General features: G+C 42.8%; 1 protein-coding gene across 16 annotated transcripts in view; it reads left to right on the top strand.

Annotated features, from left to right (window-relative positions):
• The first annotated feature begins 2,303 nt into the window (after window positions 1–2,303).
• The window catches only part of ARHGAP21 (Rho GTPase activating protein 21), a 132,718-nt gene continuing 110,727 nt past the window's right edge, over window positions 2,304–24,294 (top strand). For all 16 annotated transcript variants that reach the window (XR_010577872.2, XR_012417536.1, XR_012417537.1 and 13 more), the window contains exon 1: window positions 2,304–2,748. Coding sequence is in view for 13 of the 16 variants with exons in the window: in XM_005564803.5 (XP_005564860.3) it covers window positions 2,686–2,748 (63 nt within the window). In the remaining 3 variants the exon portion in view is untranslated. The remainder of the gene's footprint in view (window positions 2,749–24,294) is intronic.

Raw genomic sequence — 24,294 nt, 5'->3', positions numbered from 1 at the left:
GCGCCAAATTCGCTCAGTCGCTCTGCAGAATTTATAAAAGGGAAAGAACTGAATGAGCAACGCTTGGCTAACTTCCCCCTTCCCACCACAGGAAGAGATTTTGCTGTGAGGCGTGAAGGGACACTCCCTTATCTGCAAGTCCCACGTCTGGTCGCAGCTTCATTGCCTGCCCGCTGCAAAAAAGGGGGGGCACAATTTGCCAATCCCCGTCCCCCGGTCTAGGACCTTTGATCCCTCGAGTCTGCAGATGTCGCTGTTATAGGCTTGTCCCCCTCTCCACCCCAGACGCCTACCACCAGGTCTCCTTCCCCGGGAGCAAGCCCATCCCTGGACGCTGCCACTCAGCGCTTGGGAGACTGCAGGGGCGGGGAGGGTTGTGTGTGCCTGGTTTTGGGGTGCTGGGGGGCGAGGGCTTGTAGGTCCCGCGACCCACGGGGAGGGGGCAGGCGAGCACCCCCCTCCGGCCTCCGGGTAATCCCCCTTCTCCAGCGTCGGTTCCCCGGGCCCGTGTTATTCAAGACAGAAAATATTCAGCCCCAGAGCCTCCCCTGGGGAGGGGAGGGGAAGGAGGTGGAGTGGGAGGAGGTGGATCCAGGGAGGAAGAAGCGAGAAATCCGCCCCCGGGAAACAGCTCCGCGCGGCCGCGGAGCGAGGCGCTTCTGTCACTTGGCGTTCGCGGGCGCCGGAGCGGGGCCCCGGCCCGGCCCGGCGAGGCGAGGGGAGAGTCCGGCGGCCGCCGCCCCGCCCCACGCCCTCCCGCGGCGGCCGAGAGCCCGGGGCCGGCCGGGGCAGGTCGCGGCGGTGCCTGGGAGCGGCCGGCCGGGGGCGGCGGCCTCGGAGCGCGGCGGCGGCGGCGGCCTCGGAGCGCGGCGGCGGCGGCGGCGGCGGGCAGCGCGGGATCGTCCTGCTGCGGGGTCCGGCTCACGCCGGGCGGGGCGCGCTGTCCCGGAGCCGGCCAGCCCGGTGCGGATCCACTCGTCCCGCTTCCTCTGGTGCGTGTCTGGTTTCTTTTCCGTCTCAGCCGGGAGGGCGCCGCGCTCGCGGGCCGGGGTGAGCCCGGCTCGCCGCAGGCTCTCTCCCTTCCCGCCACCTCAGGCCACCCGGCCTGGCGCTGGCTTGGGGCGGGAGGGAGCCCGCGGCGGGCGCCCGGCGGGGGCGGAGGGGCCGCGCCCGCGTGTGCAGAGCGAGGGCGGGCGGCGGGGCGGAGGGAAGGGCACAAAGGCCGGCGGCGGGCGCCGGGGTCCGGCCGGCCGGCCTTGGAGGAGGGGCGCCCGGGGCCGCTCATGAATATTAACCGAGCCTGCGGCCTAGCGCGTCCCGGCCGGGCCCGGCGCCCGGCCCGCGTCCCCGCTCCAGCTCGCCGCCGCGCTTTGGCCGCCTGGCCCGAGCGGGCGGGAAGGGTAAGGCCCCCGGTTTTGTCTCGCCCAGGGGCTCCTAGCACCTTTGAGAAAGCCCATATTGGGGCCGCTCTCTTTGGGAGCTGGAGGTCTCCGACCCGCCTCAGGAAGGGGCGGGGGAATCGTGGGGGAGGTGGGTGGTGGTTTGCTTTTTCCTAGTTTTTTTCCCCCCTAGGTGGCCACAGGGGAAGGAAAGCCGTGTCGAGTTGTAGTTGGGGGAAAAGCCGCGACTTCAGAGTTGCTCGAGTGTGGCTTCGGAATCATGCCCCGGAGCGGGATTGGCGCCCGCGTCCCACCCGCGGCCGCGCACGCCTCCCCGGCCGTCCCCGGCCGTCCCCACCCAGCCCCGCCGCGGGCCAAGGAAAACAGCCGCCTCCTCGGGGACGCCGGCCGGGGCGGAGGGGCGGAGGGGCGGCGCCCGAGTCACCCGGAGACGCCGCCGAGCCCACGCCGGCCCCAGCCAGGCTGGCTTTGTGCTTGAGTTTTTGGGGGGCGGAGGGGAACGAGGAGGGGGCTTGAAAAGTGTGATCCCATTTCAACCTCGTGGGGGAGAAAACTTCCCCGAAGTGTCCCTGTCTGGGTGATGCAGAAAAGAACATGCACAGCCCTCTGCTCTGCCCAGGAAAGACATGAATTAAAATGCACTTGAATGGGGAACGATTTTCTTGAAGGCTGCATAACAGCCAGGTGTGTTTGATGTGTTTGACGCAACCGCTGGGCAGTTTTGAGATTTTTCTTTTTTAAACACCCCCTCGAATTTATAGGCTTTTTGTTTGTTTACGTTAAAAAAAATTTTTTTTTGTTTTGTTTTGTTAGGGAGGAAACGCGAACTTGGTGTGGACTTGTGGGCAAGACAGTGATAGGCGCCTGGAGAAAGTTCACGCCCTTTAACTTCTCCTTTTCCTAGGATCTCTCTGGGAGCTGACACTCGAGCCTTCACGACCCGTTCGGATTTTTCCAGGACTCAGGAGTGGCACTGGGAAGAAGGGGACCGCTTTCTGCAATTGGCCTCGACACTGGCTTCCAAGAAGACCTGTCGCCTTTGTTTTTAAGTCTCCAGAAATGGAAGAAGAAGGCGAAGTCAGTTGAAGTCGCGAGAAATCAGCAAGGCATTTGAAGGCGCTTCCTGAAAACCTTCATTCCCTGGCACGTTGTCTGTTTCACCAGCCCTGCCCCTCGGAGCTTGCTTGCGGAATTCTTCCCCTTCGGGTGTGTGGTGGCATCCCCCCCCCCCCACCTCCAATGTGGATTCCAAAGGATTTGTCCCTTCTTTGTCATTTGAAATGAAATGATGGCCACGCGTCGGACTGGTCTGCCTGAGGGAGATGGTGACAAGCTCAAGGCCTGCGAGGTAAGCGCGGAGCCAGCGTTCCTGGCCAGCAGGGCGGTGGCCTGTGTCTTGAGTGTCCTACAAGTTGGGGGTGACCGGCCACCGGGCCTCACTAGGGGCTTCCCGGGGCTTTGAGCTGGTTGGTGGGAGCGCCCCAGGTTAACCAGTAGCGAGGTGAAGCCTGGCCCACGTCTGTTTCCAGAGACTCCCGTGTTTCTTTTGCAAGAACACGTCCCGCATTTTGGAATGTCCTCATCTTGGTCACTCCTCAGAGCCAGGAATTGTCCCATCTCTGTGGCTGTGGGTACTGCAAGCCTGAGAATGGGCACCTGAGTATCCGTTTTCCTTCAGTCCTCTTCCAAGATATTTGGAATTGAGCTGGTTGGGGGTGGTTTTGAGCGTTTTGTGTGTCTGTGTCCAGGATTTGCCCTCCCGGGTGCAGAGACGGCAGCTAGTATGCTTGTTGCACCTGGGACTTAGTCTTTCTTTGGCACTGACGGTGGGCGCCTGGCTGCTGTTGCTGCAGATCTCTGCTTTAGGTAGAAAAAGACGTGTTTTTCCGTGAACAATTCAAGCACAGCTCTGGAAAACGACCTTACAGAGTCGTAATTCCAACTCCCGGAAAAAAATCTCGTGCCTTTGCTGTTCTCTTATTTATACCCTCCCTTTCACACCTCTGGAGTTCTGTGAGCCGCTCTGGGGTGTCAGGTGGGTTGCGTTGCTGCTTAGGGTAGCATCTAGCATCTTCCCAAGACCCAGAGATTTTACTCCAGACTTCCTAAAAATTTTTGAGTAGGCAGGACAGAAATCATAGACAATACATTGATTTATGACACCCATATACCCTGTTGCCTCTCACCTTTTTTTTTTTTTCCTCCTCGCGTTTGGAGATTGAAGTATTCGGAATTTACTTCCATTATGAATACACTATGTTTATTATTGGCGATTTCTGTAATTTGTTCATTAAATAGACTGAATATTGTTATCCTTTAAATTTTACTTTTGAGATGCCTATGTTTTCATTGAAGCGTTGAGGATTACTTTAGACAATAACATACCCAAGTGAACCCTCATTCACCGTCTCACGTTCTTTTGCACCGGATGTTAAATTTTAACTTCATAGTCCTTGAAACAAGGTCTGGTTGTCAGTGTGTGAGTTTTGGCATTTTAATAAAAATGAATCAGAAGTTAAATTTTGGCTCATAAAGCATGCAGAGAAACTTGCTTCATGCAGCTTACTTCATGTCGGATTAGAAGGTTTATGCAGAAAACGCTGTGAGGTACAGCGTGCTATTACTGTACAATTTATTAGAACTATAGGTTTACATTTAGAATCAGTGTTTTACTTTTTGACATCTGTAAACACCTGCTTGCAGGCAAAAGCATGATTAAATAGAACACCACAATCCTCTGATCACGGTAAACCATAATAACTCCTTTTGGAAGGCCTACCTGCAACCTGGTGATTGCTTAATGTGTATTGCAGTTACATAATAATATGTATTGTGGTCCTGAAGCCTTATTTGTCATTGTCTTGTGAATACTTTAATTAGCATTATATTTGCATTCTATTTGCGAGAACTAATGTTATTTGATGATTATTATTTTTTGGTCATTTAAGAGATGTCCTGAAACCAAGAATTTAGACACATCTTGTCCTTGGCTAGCAAGCAGTATTTCCAGTTTGTTGCACACTTGGCTTTTATTAACAATGACAGTTATGTATTTTTTAACGGCTGTGAAATTCATTTTCATTTGGACCTTACTGCTGGCGGCATGGCTATCTTGTTTCTAGTTTGGGAATGAAGAAAACAATATCACCTGTATTTTGCTCATGTGAAATATATATACAGTATTTAGGTTTGGTATTAAACTACAATATTATTTGACTTTCTAAAGAATAGATATTTTGCCTAGATTCTATGTGGAAGTGGAAATAAAGGCATATATGCTGTCAGAAAACATTTTAAAACCTCAGGGTTGGAAGTGAAGAGAACTTGTGTGATTATTACCTGTATTTAGTTGTGTTGTGTTTTTATCTGTGATTGATGCTTCTGATACACATTAAATCTTGTGAATATTTTTTAGCAATAGGGAGTTGCCAGTGAAATACTTCGGGCTAATATTTAGGTTTTTGAACACTGCTCTTAATTTTTGTCCTCACTTTTATTAGAAGCACTACATTCCACAGTGGTACTATCATTCTTTAAAAAATGTTAAAAATCCATAATGTGTTTGGGTACTACATTTGTTATTGTGTTTTTAATTAACAAAGAGATGAGTATGTATGTCTCAATAGTAATGCTGTCAGTCAGCCAAGAAAACCTAACTTTGTAGGGCAGCAGAAATCAATGTAATGAATTAATAGGAGTCTCTCTTTCATGCTTTAATTAGCCAACTCCACCTTCTCTGAATAAGGTCTTGCACTTTGTTGAAAAACAGCAAAATACTCGTTCATCTTAAGCATTACAATTTTATTGTGTTGATATATGAATACATTTAGGCCTCCCCACCCCCAGGATATGTTGGAAGGCTCAAAACAAATCAACAGCCCTCTTCAAATAAAAAATTAGGACAGTTCAGTAGAATATGTCTTGGCATTATACAGTAAGGATGGTCCAGATGGTACTCACATAAATTTATTTACTTTAAACATCTCAAGGTGTATTTTTAAAACTTGAAATCACTCACTCTGAACCTCTTAAGTGATTTTTTGGTGTGTGTGTATGTGTGTGTGTGTGTGTAGTCTGTCAAGTCTTCTGACACCAATCCTTGAGTAACTTTGCTCACAAAATCACTTTATATAGATTCTTCTGTGATATTATCACCCCTTTTCATATCCATATAGCTTCATCTTTCAAGGTTCAACTTTTTTTTTTTTTTAAGCCAAAGAAGAGAAAACTTTCCCTCAGCTTTCTAAACCACATAATTTTTTTTCCATTTCTAACATTTATTTCACTTTTTATCTGTAGTCCATACTCTTGTCCAGTAATAGAATTTTTGACACTTTATTATTAAACTTTTTACTAATGCAAATGAACTTATTTTTGTTTTGCTTCTTGACCTAGGCTAAGATTATTCTATGACTGAAATGTATTATGGCTGATGAAATACACTTGTTGGTTGATTTTGAAATACTGTAAACAATACAATAAGACATTGTTCTGGGTACGAGTTTGTATGAATCCATGTATTGACTCTTCCTTCTGGAATGCTGGACAGTTGCTTTTGCTTTCATCCCAGACTCCCTGATTCCTTCTCAGTCACTCTCCTTTTCCCCTCCTCCTGTTTCCCTATCTGCCTCTTTTGTAGGGTTTTTCTTCCTCCTCTTGCCTCATTGTTGGTTTCATCCAGAGCCAAGGCCATTCCATTCCTTTATTCTCTTTCTCACTCCCTGGGTTTTATTTTACACTCTCCTGTGTGCTGGTGACTCCATAGCTACACCTGTATCTCAGGCTTTATGGTTGACCTCTAGACCTTTTCAGCCAGTTGCCTATTTACCGAATGAACACTTTTGGGGGATATTCCCCAGGCATTGCAAACTCATCAAATTTCACCGCTACCACTGACCCTTCCTCTTCCTGTGCGCCTTCTTTTGCTGAGTAGCACTACCATCTCTTTATTATTGGTCCAAGTCAAAAACTAGGTCAGCATCCTCACTCTTCTGTCTCGTCATTCCTCATATGCAAAGTCCTGTGGAGTCCACATTCCCAATACCCACTACCCCCACCCGAGTTCAGGTCAGCTGCATCTCCCTGATGAACCACAGAAACAGACTCCCTATGGAGTATCCCAATAACTTAGCCTTGTCCCCTTCCACAGCTCTGCCCCTACCATAATCAGAATGATCCTCCTGATGGACACATCACCTGAGGTCAGGAGTTCCACGCCAGCCTGAGCAACATGGTGAAACCCCGTCCCTACTAAAAATACAGAAATTAGCTGGGCGTAGTGGTACACACCTGTAGTCCCAGCTATTTGGAGACTGAGGTATGAGAATCCTTGAACCCAGGAAGCAGAGGTTGCAGTGAACCAAAATCGCGCCATTGTACTCCAGCTGATCATTACATTACCTCCTATAAGACAATTTTCTGTCTTCCCATTTCCTTTGAAATAAAATTCAGACTTCTGGGAAGTCTGAAAGGACTTCGGTAATTTGGTCTGCCCTTCTGTCTCACCTGTTACTTCTTTTTGTTCTTCCTAGATTGAACTCCAGTCAGGTCCTTTCTTCCACCCTTCCCTTTACTCTCCCCTGCTCCTCCTCCCTCTGCTCCATGGCTGAGTTTTACTGTCTTGTCTTCAATACTGCTTCCTCAGGAAAGCCTTCCCTGACCCGCAGGACTGTTTTAGCTGCCCCTGGTGTATTCTCTCAAAACATCCTCATTTTCAGGAATACCAGTTACAAGTTTATTTATCTATATCCCCCTTGGATTGCAGTCCCCATAAGAGCAGGGACCATGTTTGTTTCCACAGTGACTGACACACAGTAAGTGTCAGGTGATATTTTTTGAATGAATAAATGAATATGCAGGAAAGGCTCTACATTTTATTCAGTGTTCATGTAGATTCCGGGACATTATACTCTCTTAATTATCTTCCTTCCTCGTTGTCACCTCCTTCTGTCTCTTTGAAGTTTCCTCAACATCCTGGTCTGCTAAACCTTCCTGCACCTCAAGCCTCAGTTAATCCTCTTTTCTTCTCCCAATACTGTTTCATGGTTTTAAATATCAAGTATATGCAGATAATTGACATACACACACTCACTTATATTTCTTTACGTGTACGTGTGTGTATCTCTATTGCTGACCTGCTGCTCTGTCTCTCAGATTCAGATTCCTGTATCCAACTGACCTGCCTGCCTAGAATCTCCATTAGGATAGTAAATAGGCGTATCTAAAACCACAATCCTGACTCTCCCTCCATTCCCCTAGCTCACCTTCCCAAGTCTGCTCCTCCCAGTCTTCCTCATCTCAAGCAATAGCAATCCCACCCTGCCAGGCCAGGAATCTTGGAGTGATCTTTGATGTCTCTCTTTTTTCTCATACGTGACATGTGGATCCGGTTGACTTATTTCTCCACTTCAGTCCTTGCCAGCCTGAAGTCTGTTCTCCACACAGCAATCAGGACAGACAATTTATAAATCAAATTGTGTCATTCCTTTGCTCAGATTCCTCAAATGGCTTCTCATTTCTCTGAAGATTGAAGGCCAGAGTTCTTGCAGTGACCTGCGAAGCCCTGTATAATTGGTCCTCCCCCTCCCTGAGTGTAACTCCTGTGCCTCTTCCCTCCTCACTCTGTGTTAGCCATTCTGGTCTCTTGCTTTTCTGCATGTACACAAACATGGGAGTCCCCAGAGCCTTCCCACTCACTGAACTCTCCTCTTAGAACACTCTTCACTCGGTCTCTGCACGGCTTGCTTCCTTGGCTCCTTCGGGCTCTTGCTTAGAGGTCACCTTCTGAGTGAAGCTTTGCCAACCACTCCCTTTATTGAATGCCCCTCCCCTGCTCCCTGTGCCATGCTCTGCCTTCCTTCTTTGCTTTGTCTCTGTATCACTTAGTCTCCACCCAGCATGCTTATGCATTTGATTTTGCTTGTGTATTTGAGACAGGTAATATATCTAGAATGCAGGCATTAAGAGTGCAGTTTGTCTGTTTTGTTTGCATTGTATTTCTTGTGCCTAGAAGAGTGCCTAGCACATAATAGGTTCTCAATAAATTTTTTTTTTGAATGAATAAAGACTTAGAAAAACTCCAAAATGTTACTGAGTTTGCATTTGGACGTGTAGTATGTGAATTCTTATTTTATTTATTTTTGAGGCAGAGCCTTGCATTGTCACCCAGGCTGGAGTGCAATGGCACAATCTCCGCTTACAGCAACCGCTGCCTCCCAGGCTCAAGTGATTCTCCTGCCTCAGCCTCCTGAGTAGCTGGGATTACAGCCGTGTGCCAGCACGCCTGGTTAATTTTTGTATGTTTAGTAGAGATGGGGTTTTGCCATGTTACCCAGGCTAGTCTCGAACTCCTGATCTCAAAGTGATCCGCCCACCTTAGCCTCCCAGAGTGCTGGAATTACAGGTGTGAGCCACTATGCCTGGATGAACACTTATTTTAGTTTATACAAAATATGTACAGTATGAAGTATGTTCTCCCTTAGACCTCGTGCCTACCTTGAATTCCATTCTATTTCCGTTAGAACTGCTGTCAAAATTTTTGGTGCCTTTTTTCTTTGCACCTTTTTTACCTCTGGGAAGCTGGTAACCAAGTAACAGAGTGTAGTACAAATGTATGAAACAATTTCCACTAAGAGATGAGATCATGATAATTAACAGACAAGTGAAAGAGCAATCTGGTCGATAAAAGAAACTGTAAAAAGATAATCTGTGTATGGATGACGTTTTATTTCTTAAAACGAATGGCTAGCATATGAATGTTCCTTATTACATATTTTTATTTTTTCATATCACAAATATTTCATAACCAGTTAAAAAAAATCACAAACATTGTGACGAAAGATTAACAGTTTATTCTGAATGATGAGAATATCAGGATTATTTTATTTTTATGTTTTCTCTTTTTTATTACCGAAACGACAATAAAAGAACACTATGTATAGACTTTTAAAATAGGTAATATGTAATCAGTCTTGTGAAAATTCGGTTTGTAGCAAACTACACCGCTTAAAACAATACTTAAAAAGCATACACACTGCTCAAAACAATACTTAAAAACAATTTTTTTCTTTTGTTTTGTTTTTTGAGACAGACTCTCACTCTGTGTCGCCCAGGCTGGAGTGCAGTGGCGTGATCTCAGCTCACTGCAAGCTCTACCTTGCGGGCTCACGTCATTCTCCTCCCTCAGCCTCCCGAGTAGGTGGGACTACAGGTGCCCGCCACCACGCCTGGCTAATTTTTTGTATTTTTAGTAGAGACGGGGTTTCACCGTGTTAGGATGGTCTCGATATCCTGACCTTGTGATCTGCCCACCTCAGCCTCCCAAAGTGCTAGGATTACAGGCATGAGCCACCACACCTGGCCAAAAAACAATTTTTAAAAAGCATGTTTCTTCATTGGAGGCATAGGATCTTCATTCTAGGCTAATTATAGTACCGTATAACTCTATTATTTAATTGTAATTGTGTGTTTCTTCACATACCTGAATGTAAGTGTCAGAATACTGTTCCGTGCCAAAAGTTTTATGCTGCAAGGTTGGGTTAAAGCTAAAACCTGTTAGAATTGAGAATGATGGCAGTAGCAGCAGCAGGGATCATTAAGTGGCATTTCGGCAGAAGCCTGGATTTGAATGTATTGAGTGGGGCCTATCACTAGATAAGAGCCATCAGCAAAGTGGGTACCCAGATCTAAATAATTTCTCCATAAATTGTTAGTGTTCCTTCCCATTCATTTCTTCCAGGTTAAGCATTTTATGAAGTTCATTGTGCCTTGATGTTCTTCATTTCTTTAGTTACTACCAGGTCAAGTAATCTAGCACAAAAGTAATATTCAGTTTCTTTTGTTCTTTGCTTTGGGAAGGGTCCTGTCATCTTATTATAGTTAACAATATGCTGATTTAAGTATGGGCAATGCTAGTGTTGATAAGATGCACAGATGCTGTTATTCAATGCAGCTATTTTCTGTTACAGAACGACCATATGGTAGGCACTTGTTTTTCTGTCTGGTTGATGTGATTAGATTACTAAAACGAAAGGTTATTGGACTTAAAGATGTCCTACTATTTTATCTAATTTTAATTGACGATAAGTAATTAAATGTGTTAAAATATTATAAGCCTTCCATATCTTCCCTGGTTTGAAGTAGAAAGATATCTAAATGCAAAAAACTCAATTTTGGATTGCTTTCACTGAAATAGTTTTATGGTTTAAGTTGCCATATTCTTATAAAATTGGGTATTGTACAAATAGTTTATTTCACAATATAATCTGGATGATGACATTTCGTGCTTCTCAAATAATCCAAAAGACAAATGGATATACTATACTATAGGTTTAAGAAACTTGATGCGGGCTGGGCATGGTGGCTCAAGCCCGTCATCCCAGCACTTTGGGAGGTTGAGGCAGGAGGATTGCTTGAGCCCAGGAGTTCGAGACCAGCCTGGACAAAATAGGGAGGCCCCCATCTCTAGAAAAGAAAAAAAGAAACTTGATGTGATGGAAATGTTTTATAAGTCCTCTTACTTCTAGTTATCTATTTAATATGCAAGAATTTCCACTGTGTAGATTTGTGAATAAAAGAATAGATCGATAAACCCAAATTTGATATTTCTGACTATTCATCTGTTTTGGGGAAAGTAGACAGATCAGAAGAAACTGTTTATTATCATAAAAAAAAATAAAGCAACAGGGAAGTTAAAGACTTTATTTACTTTTCCCTGGTGACTAGCTGCTGTTGAGTTTTCTATTTGATATTGGGTGTGTTTTTGATTCAGAATTGGTTACTTATTGCCTTTCCCCCTGTTGCTTATCTCTGTTCTGAAGAGGGCTCTGGCATAGTCAGGAGTAGTGCTATGTATGCAGCACTGTTTATAATCCCCCAACTTCTTTGCCCTTCGTACAACCTAAGGAAGATACTCTCTTGAGTTCTATTTTTTGTTCATTGCACTAATTAATATATTGAGAAGACTTATATTCTTAAGTATATGTCCTGATTTTCTCATTACTCACAATGTAGAGAGTGTCCTTAAATATCAGTAGATACAAAGCTGCATTTATGATTATATTTAGACATTCTTCTGGATGTGGCATAGCTAGTGTGATCTTGGGGATTCATCAGCACCATTTTTTTTTTTACCTTGAGGTAATACTTCTGTAATACCCAGTATTTTCCTAGTAAATACAGATTGTATGTTTAAAAGAATTTGTGTAAGCCAGATCAGTGAGACCTACTTTCTTCTCTGGGTTCTGGATATTGGCTTCTGGAAACATTATGTGCTAGTGGATGTGAGGGAAAGGAAAGGCTCTGGGCGCCCCATTCACATCAGATTGTTATTCTTATCCTTTTAGGAAATTGTTTTTACTTTTGTTTTCATTTAATCATATAGATGCCCTTCTCTGTCCATAGATTGTATAAACAGTCAGCCCTCTGTATCCATGGGGTTGCACATCCGTGGATTCAGCTAACTGTGGATCAAAAATATTTGGGAAAAAAATTGTGTCTGTACTGAACAAGTACAGACTTTTTGTTCTTGTCATCATTCCCTAAACCACAGAATAACAACCATTTATGTGGTATTCACATTGTATTAGGTATTGTAAGTAATTTAGAGATGATTTACTGCAGGAGGCGTGTTAGGTTGTATGCAAATATTGCTTCATTTGATATTAGGAACTTGAGCATGCATGGATTTTGGTATCCGCAGGAGGTCTTGGAACCAATCTCCCGCGAATATTGAAGGACCACTGCATAGATCATATCTATTTTGTGGCAACATAGGTCCAGTCTCTGCCTGTCCGTACATGGCCTTCTCTACTGCATGCCCAAGTCTCCGTCTGCCTTTCTTTTGTAAGGTCATATGTCATTGGATTTAGGTAATTCTAAAGATCCTTAACTTGGCCAGGTGCAGTGACTCGCACCTGTAATCCCAGTACTTTGGGAAGCCGAGGCAGGCAGATCACTTGAGGTCAGTTTGAGACCACTTTGGCTAATATGGCATGAGAATCGCATGAATCCAAGTGGCAGAGGTTGCAGTGAGCCCAGATGGAGCCACTGCACTCCAGCCTGGGTGACTGAGTGAAACTCTGTCTCAAAAAAAAAAAAGTTCTTAACTTAATTACATCTGCAAAGACATAAGGACATATCCTTTCAGGGGGGTTACTGTTCACACCCCTACACTGGGGTTTCTTCTGTTTGGTCACATGCTCAGATGTCTCTCTTTGCCCCTTTCTTTCCAGATGCTGATGCGGTGTACAACTTAAAAGTGTTGTTAGTGATTTGCCTCTTCTCGTGTCTGTTTTGGGGTTCATAGGGATGCCTTGAAACCTAGTTTTGTCGTAAATATTGCCCATGTGTTTTTGTTGTTGCTGTTGGCTTGCTGTCTGGCTGCACTATCTTTGTTTGAGGGGAGAAGGGAATTCAGGGAGATTTCCTTGTTGATTCTTAAATAAGGAAAAGATAGTTCCATGAATATTATCCTTCATGGGAAACTGGTGGAGTTTTCTAAAGGATTTTACAGATGAAGATATTCTGACATGGGGACTGAAGACAGGAAAAGTAGACTATGTTTAGTAATGATTTATAAAAGCTTGATTATAGTTGGGCCTTTAGTCTCTGAGTTTTTCTTTTTTTTCTTTTTTGGTATGAACTTTTGTTTAGTGGTTCCCCTGGGAACTCTTGAAAATCAGATGCCTGAAACCCTTCGTTTCCTTCTCCCAGAATTTTTCAGCATCTTAGAGGATGGAATAGTATCAGTTGTTAGATATGCAGCGATTTTGCTAGAAGCCAAAGTGCTCCAACTACTTTCTTTCTCTCTCTCTCTCTTTCCTCTTGCTTTGCTTTGCTTTGCTTTGCTTGCTTGCTTGCTTTTCTTTTTCTTTCTTTCTTTCTTTCTCTTTCTCTCTTTCTCTCTCTCTCTGTCTCTCTTTCTCTTTTTCCCTTCTTCCTTCCTTCCTTTTTTTTTTTTTTTTTTTTTTTTGAGATGGAGTCTCACTCTGTCGCCCAGGCTGGAGTGCAGTGGTGCAATCTCAGCTCATGGCAACCTCTGCCTCTCGGGTTTAAATGATGGACCTGCCTCAGCCTCCCAAGTAGCTGGGACTATAGGCACCTGCCACCATGCCCAGCCAGTTTTTGTATTTTTAGTAGAGATGGCGTTTCGCCATGTTGGCCATGGTGTTCTTGAACTCCTGACCTTGGATGATACACCTGCCTCAGCCTCCCAAAGTGCTGGGATTAAAGGCGGGAGTTACTGCACCAACTACTTTCTTAGTGAGACTGAGGAAGGAAGCAACTTGTGTTTTGCCTACAACTGGTGATAATGACCCTTTTGTTCCTAAGATAAAAGTTAATCAAAAATGATTCAAATTTGATCTAGTACCAGACTTTCCTGTTATATTTAGAAGTGTCCTTCCACATTTATTAATAAATTCAACAAACATTGAGCACCTTCTAAGTGCCAGACACTGAGGGTGCAGCAGCATAAAAATACAGACATAGTCTGGCTCCTACCTTCATGGATATACATGGGCAATGGGAAGTGCAGACAATTGAACAAGTACTTATAGTGGAGTTACAATGAATAGGATTTTAGGAGAAGAGTAAGGAGCTATGAAAACACATAGCAGGCCGACCTCACCTATTGTAGAGATCAGGGAAAATCTTCCTGGGAAGATTGTGTCTAAGCTAACTCGGGAAGGAGTTAACTAGGTAGAAGAGAAGAATGTTGTGGCAGAGGGAACAGCTTTAGTTTCTGAATATGCTGCAGCTAGGTAGAATATCTGTTATCTCTAGAATACTAGGGAGAATATCTAGTGTCTCACCAGATACTCTCTATTTAGAAATTCTACATGTAGTATATCTAGAATATCTATATCTGAAGATACTGGATATTTTCCCTAGCTGTAGCATATCCTTTCAGTGTACCTCAAGTTAATTTTCATAGAAAGAGCAACTCTTGTTTTTACCCATATTTCATCAGTTTCCATACCATCTACATTACATTATTACCATAACACAAATAAAACAGACATAGAGGCCGGGCACGGTGGCTCACGCCTGTAATCCCAGCACTTTGGGAGGCCGAGACGGGCGGATCACGAGGTCAGGAGGTCGAGACCATCCTGGCCACCCCGGTGAAACCCCGTCTCTACTAAAAAAAAAAAAAAAATACAAAAAACTAGCTGGGCGAGGTGGCGGGCGCCTGTAGTCCCAGCTACTTGGGAGGCTGAGGCAGGAGAATGGCATAAACCCGGGAGGCGGAGGTTGCAGTGAGCCAGTGCACTCCAGCCTGGGTGACACAGCGAGACTCCATCTCAAAAAAAAAAAAAACAAAAAACAAGAAAAAAACAGACATAGAGATTTGTGCAAAAATACAACTGACTTATGTTAAGCTTGAATGTCACTTGTTGGGAGCAGAATTGAGTGTCTAGATTATCTTCCCAGACATAAGGGTTGAGCTTGCAGTACTGTTGGATTCAGTTTGCAGGTATTTTGTTGAGGATTTTTGTGTCTGTGCGTCAGGGATATTGGTCCGTCGGGTTTTGTTGTTGTTATTGTTTTTGTTGTGTCCTTGTCTGGATTGGTTTTTTTTTTTTTTTTTTTTTTTTTAAAGAGATAAGGTTTTGCTCTGTCGCCCAGACTGCAGTGCAGTGACATGAACATGGCTTACTGTAGCCTCGACCTGCTGGCCTCAAGCAATCTTTCTTCTCAGTCTCCTGAGTAGCTGGGACTACATGCATGCACCATCACACCTGGCTAATTTTTAATTTTTTTTTGGAGAGATGAGGTCTGTTTTGCCCGAGCTGGTCTTGAACTCCTGAGCTCAAGCAATCCTGTCGTCTCGGCCTCCCAAAGTGTGGGGATTACTGGCATGAAACACTGTGCCTGGGCCCTTTTCCAGTTTTGGTATCAGGGCAATACTGGCCTCATAGAAGGAGTTAGGGAGAATTCCTTATTCCTTGATTTCTTACAACAGTTTCAGGAGAACTAGTTCTTTTTAGTTCTTTGTATGTTTGATATAATTTGGCTGTGAATCCATCTGGTCCTGAGCTTTCTTTGTTGGGAGATTTTTTAAAATTACTGATTGAGCCTTGCTACTTGTTATTGATGTGTTCAGGTTTTCTGTTTCTTCTTGGTTCAACCTTGAGTGGCTGTATGTTTCTAGGAATTTATCCATTTCCTCTAGGTTTTCTAGTTTGTGAGCATAATTGCTATTTATAATAGTTTTTGATGATCGTTTGTATTTCTGTGGTATCAGTTGTAATGTCTCCTTTTTCATATCTGATTTTGTTTATTTGGGTCTTCTTTCTTTTCTTTGTTACAACCTCTATGGAAAACTGTGTGGAGATTTCTTAAAGAAGTAAAAATAGAACTACCATTTGACCTAAGAATCTACTCAAAGGAAAAGAAATCTATTTATCAAAAAGTTACCTGCTGTTGTATGTTTGTTGCAGCACTGTTCACAGTAGCAAATATATGGAATCAACCTAAGTGTCCATCAGTGGAGGAATAGACAAAGACAAAGACAATGTGTGGTATATTTGGAATGGAAGGTTATTCATGGAATACTATTCGGCCATAAAAAAGAATGAAATCATGTCTTTTGCAGCAATATGGATGTAACTGGAGGACATTATCTTAAGTGAAACAAACTAAGCACAGAAAGTTGAATATTGCATGTTCTCAGTCATAAGTGGGTGCTAAACATGTGTATACATGGATGTAGAGAGTGGAAGGATAGACAGTGGAGACTCAGAAGGGTGACAGGGTGGGAGCAGGTGAATGACGAGAAATTAGTTAATGCGTACAGTGTGTGGTGTTTGGGTGATAAATATACTAAAAGCTGACCTGACCACTACACAATCTATCTATGCAAATAACAAAATTGCATATGATACCCCATAAATTTATACAAATAATTATAATAGAGTTGAGCTTGCCATGGGATCAGCCAGTATTGAAGAATTAGCCAGGAAATGAAGAATTTTGGTTGGTCTAGCAAGTCAGGCAGAGTTCAATTAAGCCAGCATCTATGGTAATTATAGTTTTGGGAGTTGATGAGGTCATTGAGGGAGAGAAGGGGGTCAAAGTCCAGAACCTGAGGGAATACCACCAGTTAAGGGACGGACAGAGGCAGACAAACCAGCCACCAACACGAACTAGTTAGAAACAAGCTTTTCAGTAGCCTCAGTTTTCAGATTTTGAGGACTTTGAATTTGAGCTTTATATTTAGCCTTTGGCAAGCTTCCAGCAGCAGCATTGTTTAACCTAGCTTCTCTCAAACTTCTTTTGCTATTGAAGACTTTTTTTACTTAACTGTAGTTTATATTCTGCATCCTATAAAACAAGTAGTAACATACTTTGGGAACCACTGCTGTATACAGGCAGAAAGGAGCAACAGAAGGAATTTACAGGGTAGTCATATGATTAGCTTTTGGTTTAAAAGATGCTTTTGTTAGTCTTCCACAGACAAGATTCCAGAGAGGAGTGACAGGATGTTTGGGAGACCAACTAGATGCCCTGTGATAATCTAGGAGAAAGTTGATGGGAGTCTGAATTTAGGCAGTGCCGGTGGAATGGAAAAAGGACAGTTTAGTATATGTTTTAGGAGAAGTGACAGGATTTGGTAGCTGGATATGAGAGGTAAGGAAGGAGTCTAAGATGACTCTGGTTTCTGTTTGGGTGACTAGGGGGATGAGTTGTACAGTCACTATGCAGATTAGGGAATAGAGGAGGTAGTGCAAGTTTGGAGGGAAGGTGATGAATTCAGTTTTGGACATGTAGTATGTAGGTGTTTGTGCTTAGCAAGTGTTTAGTCATGCAGATTTGGAGCTTGGGAGAAAGGGTGGTGTTGAAGAGGGCTTTAGAAGTAATTCATAGTTAAAATCACAGGTTGAGGTGACAACACCTATGGAAGTGTAAGAAATTAGAGGGAGGTCAAGGATAGAATTCTGATTTAGACAGAAAGGGGTGATAATCTTGAAACTGTTAATCATTTATTAGATATCTGTTGGACACTGTTTTAAGCATGTTACAGATGTTATTTCAGGTTAAACCTCATGTATGTGTTACTGTCTCCATTTTACAAATGAATGATTTGAAGCTTAAAGGATAAGTCTTTAGCCTCCTTGGTCACACATCTGTCTTATTAAGATCTAGGCTTTTCTCACATTGCTACATTGCCTTTTGCAAAGAAGTAATAGTTAAAGAAGTTGTAAGAGAACAAAGAGAGTGGAATTGTGGTACCCATGATGAGAGTCATTGAAGGAGTTGTTAGCTCTGTGTGGCGCTACTGAGAGGTTAAGAAAGGATGGAGTACCCTTTGGTACCCTTGGGATCAAGTCATTGTGAGCGTCATTAATGATGGCACAGCCTTGTGTTGGAATTTGTTTGCTGTGGACCGGAGCCAGCATAGTTGATTGATTTATATATTACCTCCCCAAGTTGTGTTTTCATTGAATGACTAAACATGCCCAGAAAAGGAGGAAAAGCAATAACCTTTTAAAAATCAAATAATGTTAAATAATAAGAATTTTATGAAAACTTTCCTTCATGATCTAATAATTTAAATGTACTGGTGGGAATTGCATTTGGGAAGATGATGTCGTTCTGGCAGTTAGCTATTGCTGCTTAGACAGGAAAGGGAGGGGAAGATCTTATTTGTGGACCACATCACTGCAGAGCTCTCGTAACCCGCTGCTGTGCTGACAGAAGCTGAGTCAGAGAAGAGATGCAGACTGCGCTATAGGCAGTCACGGCCCAGTTCAGGATTTTAGACTGCATGATCAACCACAATTGGAGTTTGTTGTGCAATCTGTATTGTGCATGGAGTGGTCAGGTTTGTTTCATAAGTGTGTATGTATGTATTTGCTTTTTAATTCAAAACTGCTATGATGTATAAAGCAAAAGTAAATCAGGATGTGAAAACACTGTCTTCCTGTAAGAGTAGGAAAGTAATCTTTTAGAATATATTTTTTGTCAAAATACTTTTTTAATGTGACAAATCTAATGATCTGAATTTAAAAGAATTAAGTTAATTCGTAAGTAGCATAGATGAGACTATTTGCAGAGATTTAAGTGGTGGAGGAGGGGAAGTTAGAATGAATTACTTAAAACTGGCAAAAAAATTAAAGCAATATAATTGTAACATAAGTAAATGTTACATATTTTTGAAGGCATCTGACATTGTATTTATTAGAAAGTAGGAAAGATTTTGGAATGAGTTGCTTTTTAGCTAGTTTTTCAGTTTTAGTGAAATATGGTTCTTGAGTTCTTTCACAGTGGGATTAAATGGAAGTACTTTTTAAAACTTTTTCGATTACTAGTCTGTTTAGAAAATGGTTATTTTGCAATAGAGAAAATCTACTACGATAGCTATCATCTGCTTTTGAGTGTTCTTCCCTAAGAAGCAAAAGCTCTTGTTTTTCCTTTTATCCCTTGATCAACACTGTTATTATCAGACTGTTGTTGTTAATCATAGATAATATTGTACATATTCAGCATAATGGCTTCTTTTACAGAATAGAAAGTAACCTGGATGATAGCTTTTATTCCAGTTATCAGTGAATCTTTTAAAACTATGAATTATTTACCTAGTAGGTTATTCATCACTTTGTGGGTATTTGTCTTCCTTACTAAATACAACTTATTTAATATTGCTTGAAATTTGAAAGGAAAACAGTTGAAAATGTTATTGAAAGCAATGAATAATAAATAAAGCACGCTGACCATGGTTGCCCCAGCCCCAACCATTTCTCAGTTCTTCCATAGCTGTGATGTGAGCTTCTTCGTTTATGATACGGAATTAGTTCCCAGTGGGACTTCGGGGTCTCCAATACTTTATGTCCTGTTTTCTCTATTCTGGAATGGTGAAGAAATATTTTCATAGTTTAGGCTGGGCATAATAGACTAATGTATCAGAGAAATCAGAGGTGGAGAAGGTCATTTAGTCTCTGTTTATTTCAGCGTAAGATTGATCCCTCAATGCACTTTCTAGTTCTGTCCCTAATGGATTTACATTACTGTAAAAAATATGGATTTTGGATGGCTGCTAAGAGGATAAAAGAAGATAGAGGCTGCAATTATCTTAACGTGTAAAATTCATAGTATCAGGAGCCTAACAAAGCTGAAACTTAACATATTTTAGTGTTTAGTGACTCGTTTACAGCTATTACTAAACTCATTAGTCTCATCATCAGAAAACTTTCTAGTTTGAGGTCTGAGACCTTTTTAAGACTTCTTCATTCTGGGTAATCCCAAAGGAATTTTATTTGAGTTGCAATAGAATCTAGGGATGCATTGATTCAGTAAGCCAGTGATACCAAGTGCTTTTGGATGTGCCTTGGCCTGGGGTTTTTTGCTAGGATTGTTGTTGCTACCATCCTTGTGGTTTAGGTCTGATCGTTGGCCATTTAGTTGCCAAAGTCTCTGAGAAGAAGAATTTGTAGGCCGGGCACAATGGCTCATACCTGTAATAGCAGCACCTTGGGAGGATCACTTGAGCCCAGGAGTTCGAGACCAGCCTGGCCAACATGGAGAAACCCTATCTCTACCAAAAATAGAAAAAATACCACCAGGAGCGGTGGCTCACATTTGTGGTCTTAGCACTTTGGGAGGCCAAGGTGGGAGGGTTGCCCGATCTCAGGAGTTCGAGACCAGCCTGGGCAACATGGCAAAACCCTGTCTCTACTAAAAATGCAAAAAAAATTATCCAGGTGTGGTGGCGCATGCCTAATAATCCCAGCTATTTGGGAGGCTGAGGCACGAAAATCGCTTGAATCCGGGAGGCAGAGGTTGCAGTGAGCCGACATTGTGCCACTGCACTCTGGCCTGGCAATGGAGCAAGACTGTCTCAAAAAAGAAAAAAAAAAAAATAGAAGAATAAGTTAGGCATGGTGGTGCACACCTATAGTCCCAGCTACTCAGGAGGCTGAGGTGGGAGGATCGCCTCAGCCTGGGATGTGGAGGTTGCAGTGAGATGAGAATGGGCCACAGAGTGAGACCCTGTCTCAAAAAAAAAAAAAAAAAAAAAAAAAGAAAAAGAAAAAAAACGTAGAACTTAGCATAAAGTAAAAATGGCATATGACAACATCTCATGTGGCTTCTATGCCACCACTTAAAGTATTTGGTGGAGGTCACACAATCAGTGCTTTGGGAGCCAGGCACTTGAAGAGTAAAGAAAGTGAGTGGATGACAGTCAGGAATTAGACAATAGAGGCGGGTGGAGACTGGATTACTAGAGATTTGGCTTTAGGAGATTGTTGTCATGTTGTACCCACTGTTGTCAGATCATTTAGATTTCAAGAGAAGCTGAACATTTGAATTTTCATGTGAACTTGTCCTAATTTTTTTTTTTTTTTTTGAGACGGAGTCTTGCTCTGTCGCCCAGGCTAGGGTGCACTGGCACGTTCTTGGCTCACTGCAAGCTCTGCCTCCCGGGTTCTTGCCATTCTCCCGCCTCAGCCTCCCGAGTAGCTGGGACTACAGGCGCCCGCCACCACACCCGGCTAATTTTATTTTTGTGTTTTTAGTAGAGTCGGGGTTTCACCGTGTTAGCCAGGATGGTCTCAATGTCCTGACCTCGTGATCCACCCGCCTCGGCCTCCCAAAGTACTGAGATTACAGGCGTGAGCCACCGTGCCTGGCCAACTTGTCCTGATTTTTAAATGTTGATGACTAATTCAAGGTTTTCAAAATAGTGAGATCTAAGCAAAATACATCTGCTGGCCAGATGTGGTGCTAGGCTTTTAGTGTATAACTTCTTGTTTGTAGGAATACTTAGGGCAGCACTTGGTTTCTTTGAGTTTCACCGTTGAAGCTAAGCAGTTATCAAGGATGCTGCTGGATAGCCTTGGGAAGCTTACGGTATAGGTCGGGAAGAACTATGGGTGAGAGGAAACAAGTCACAGAAAAGGCAGGATGGGAAGGAAGAAGAACAACTGAAGGAGACAGAGAAAAGAAATGATATCATGGGAAGTGGGAGAGTGGCCATCATGTTTCTCAGGTGGCATACTGAGAATTCTGCAAGGTAACATTACTTATTAAATATTACCACTGTTGTATGGAGGCAGTATAGTGTTATAGTTGAAAGTGCAGAGTTTAGTGCCCAAGAACTGAATTCAAGGCCTGGAGTTGTTCCTGGCTCTGTGGCAGTGGTATGGCTTGAGTGTTACTTGCCTTCTCCCCTCTAACAGTACCTCCATCAGGGATTGTTGTGAAGATTAAAATGAGGTAACCTGGATATAGCATTTAACATAGTGCTGGCATGTTGAGTGCTTAATACATGCTTACAATTATTATTAATGTATTCTAGGTTGTTATAGGTGATGTTATACGAGATTTACATTAAAACTAAAGAGATGGTAGTAAAAAGAGCCATTACTTTTAAAAATTACAAATAAAATACATGGTTACTTGTAAAAACTGGAAAATATATAAATTAAAATTGGTCTACGTAATTAAATCTTTCAAATTCAACTCCTGTTAATATGTTGATACTGCTGTTTTTTTCACCCAGTGCATCTAGTTGGTGTGTGTGTGTTTTACAAGCTGGAATCATATTATGTACATTTTTCCATTTTAGGACATTATTTTCAATGCCTATATAATATATAGTGTATAGTACAGTGTATATAATTCAGTGCCTATATAATATATAGTACATAGTACAGTGTATAATATACTGTAATATATATTATACACTGTACTATACACTATATATTATGTGTATGTATATGTATTGAAGCCATTTATCTGTTGAACATTTAAATTGCTTCTAGTGTTTTGCTGTTATAATGTATGGTGAATATCTTTGTATTCTAAACTGTTCCCTGTTCAGGATTATTTTCATAGGATACTCTTAGAACTGAAATTACTGGGTCACAGTGATACTATCTTTAGTGAGACCTCATCTTTACAAGAAAATTAGCTGAGCATAGTAGCACACACCTGTAGTCCCAGATATTTGGGAGACTGAGGTGGGGCGATTGCTTGAGCTGGGGAAGTGGAGGTTGCAGTGAACCGAGATTGTGTCACTGCGCTCCAGCCTGGGCAACAGAGCAAGACCTTGTCTCAGAAAAAAAAACAACCACAACAAAAAAAAATTTTTATATTCTAAAGCTCTTAGAGAGGTGATTGTTCTTGGGCTTCTTGACAGACGAGTGAACTAAAAAAAGTTATAGATTACAATACTGGTTATTCCCACACCACCATTAAGAATGGAGGTATTGGCTGGGCGCGGTGGCTCATGCTTGTAATCACAGTGCTTTGGGAGGCCGAGGCGGGTGGATCACTAGGTCAGGAGATCGAGACCATCCTGGCTAACACGGTGAAACCCCGTCTCTACTAAAAATACAAAAAAAAATTAGCTGAGTGTGGTGGGGGGCACCTGTAGTCCCAGCTACTCAGGAGGCTGAGGCAGGAGAATGGCGTGAGCCCGGGAGGCGGAGCTTGCAGTGAGCTGAGATCGCACCACTGCACCCAGCCTGGGCCACAGAGCGAGACTCAGTCTCAAAAAAAAAAAAAGAAAAAAAAGAACCGGAGGTATTTTCTTCCCCCCACCAAGGTGTGTGATAAATTTCAAATGTTCTAATCAGTGTTTAGAAATAGGGGTTGAATGTTTGGTGATACTGGAGCCAGATAATAGAAGAAGTTGTGCATTAAGGTTTTATATATATGGCATATCCCATAATCCCAGTTCTTGGTTTCCTTCAAGTCCAGTGACAGCTGTTTTTACACAGCCACATACATAGGGAACTCAGAAGGAATACTGGGGAGCATCAAGCATGGGAGATCCTGGCATTATCATTTCTGTAGATATTTGTATACAGCCTGTGGTCTCTTTTCAGCTCAGCATCGAGTATGATCGTTTTAAACATGAACATGAACATGGTATTCTACCAGAGCCCACCAGAGACTGCCCATATTAGCATAAAAGCCAAGGGCCTTCAGAAGTTTTGTTCCCTCCTTTCATTATCTCCAGTGCCCTGTTTCCACTTACTTTTCAAACCCTAGTCATTCTTCTCTAACCACACGGGCCTCCTTTGCACTCACCATTCCCACTGCCTGAAATGCTTTCATTTCAGATCTCTGCATAGGCTGCTGCTTTGCTTTCTTTAGGGTTCTGTTCACATGTTCCCTTCTCAGAGAAATGTTCTGTGCCAATTTAGATGTTACAAAGGGAAAAACAATCATGCCATTAAAGAAGGCACTTTTTTTTTTATTTGAAAGAAGGTTGTAAAATGATTGGAAATTTTTATTATTTAATGGAAATCTCACTCTTGTATAAGTCCATTTCAGTGAAGAAGAGCCGGAGGAATCCTGGATTGGATCCTTCGGACTGGAAACAACAAGGAGATAGCCACATCAAAGAGGCCCCACGCGTAGTGAAGTTTCCTCTCTCCCTGGGGAAACCAAATGGAAGAGGGAAAGAGGCTGCATAGAGCATTTTTTTTTTAATTGCTTTCTCCCTGAAACTCCTTCCTCTTCTCTCCCTCCCCCACTCCTCCTTTTTTGTTAAGAAATGGTATCCTAGGTCTCTGTTCCTCAGAGCTGTTAAAATCAGCAGCTGCTTCTAACACTAGTAGAAGGAGGCTTTACGCTGATAAGCTAGGAAATTGGAAATAGGCCTTTTGACATTTAAGGTACCTTAAATTCTTGCTACTTTAAGTGTGGTCTATGAACTGACCAGCAGTATCTACACTCCTGGAAGCTTGTAAGAAATGCAGACGTTCAGGGCTCACTCTAGACTCTAGGGAATCAGAATTTGCATTTTAACAAGATGGTCAGGTGATTCTTCCACACATTAAAGCTCTGCCTTCAATGGCCAAAAGACAGTTAAAGGTTGTTTTTGAGAGGTACTTAATTTGTTTTTCTTTAAATATTACTTTACATTGCATCAGCCTTT

Source organism: Macaca fascicularis, chromosome 9 (assembly GCF_037993035.2).
Source record: "Macaca fascicularis isolate 582-1 chromosome 9, T2T-MFA8v1.1".
In the NCBI taxonomy this organism is placed as follows: domain Eukaryota; kingdom Metazoa; phylum Chordata; class Mammalia; order Primates; family Cercopithecidae; genus Macaca; species Macaca fascicularis.
This window is presented reverse-complemented; position numbering and strand designations above follow the sequence as displayed.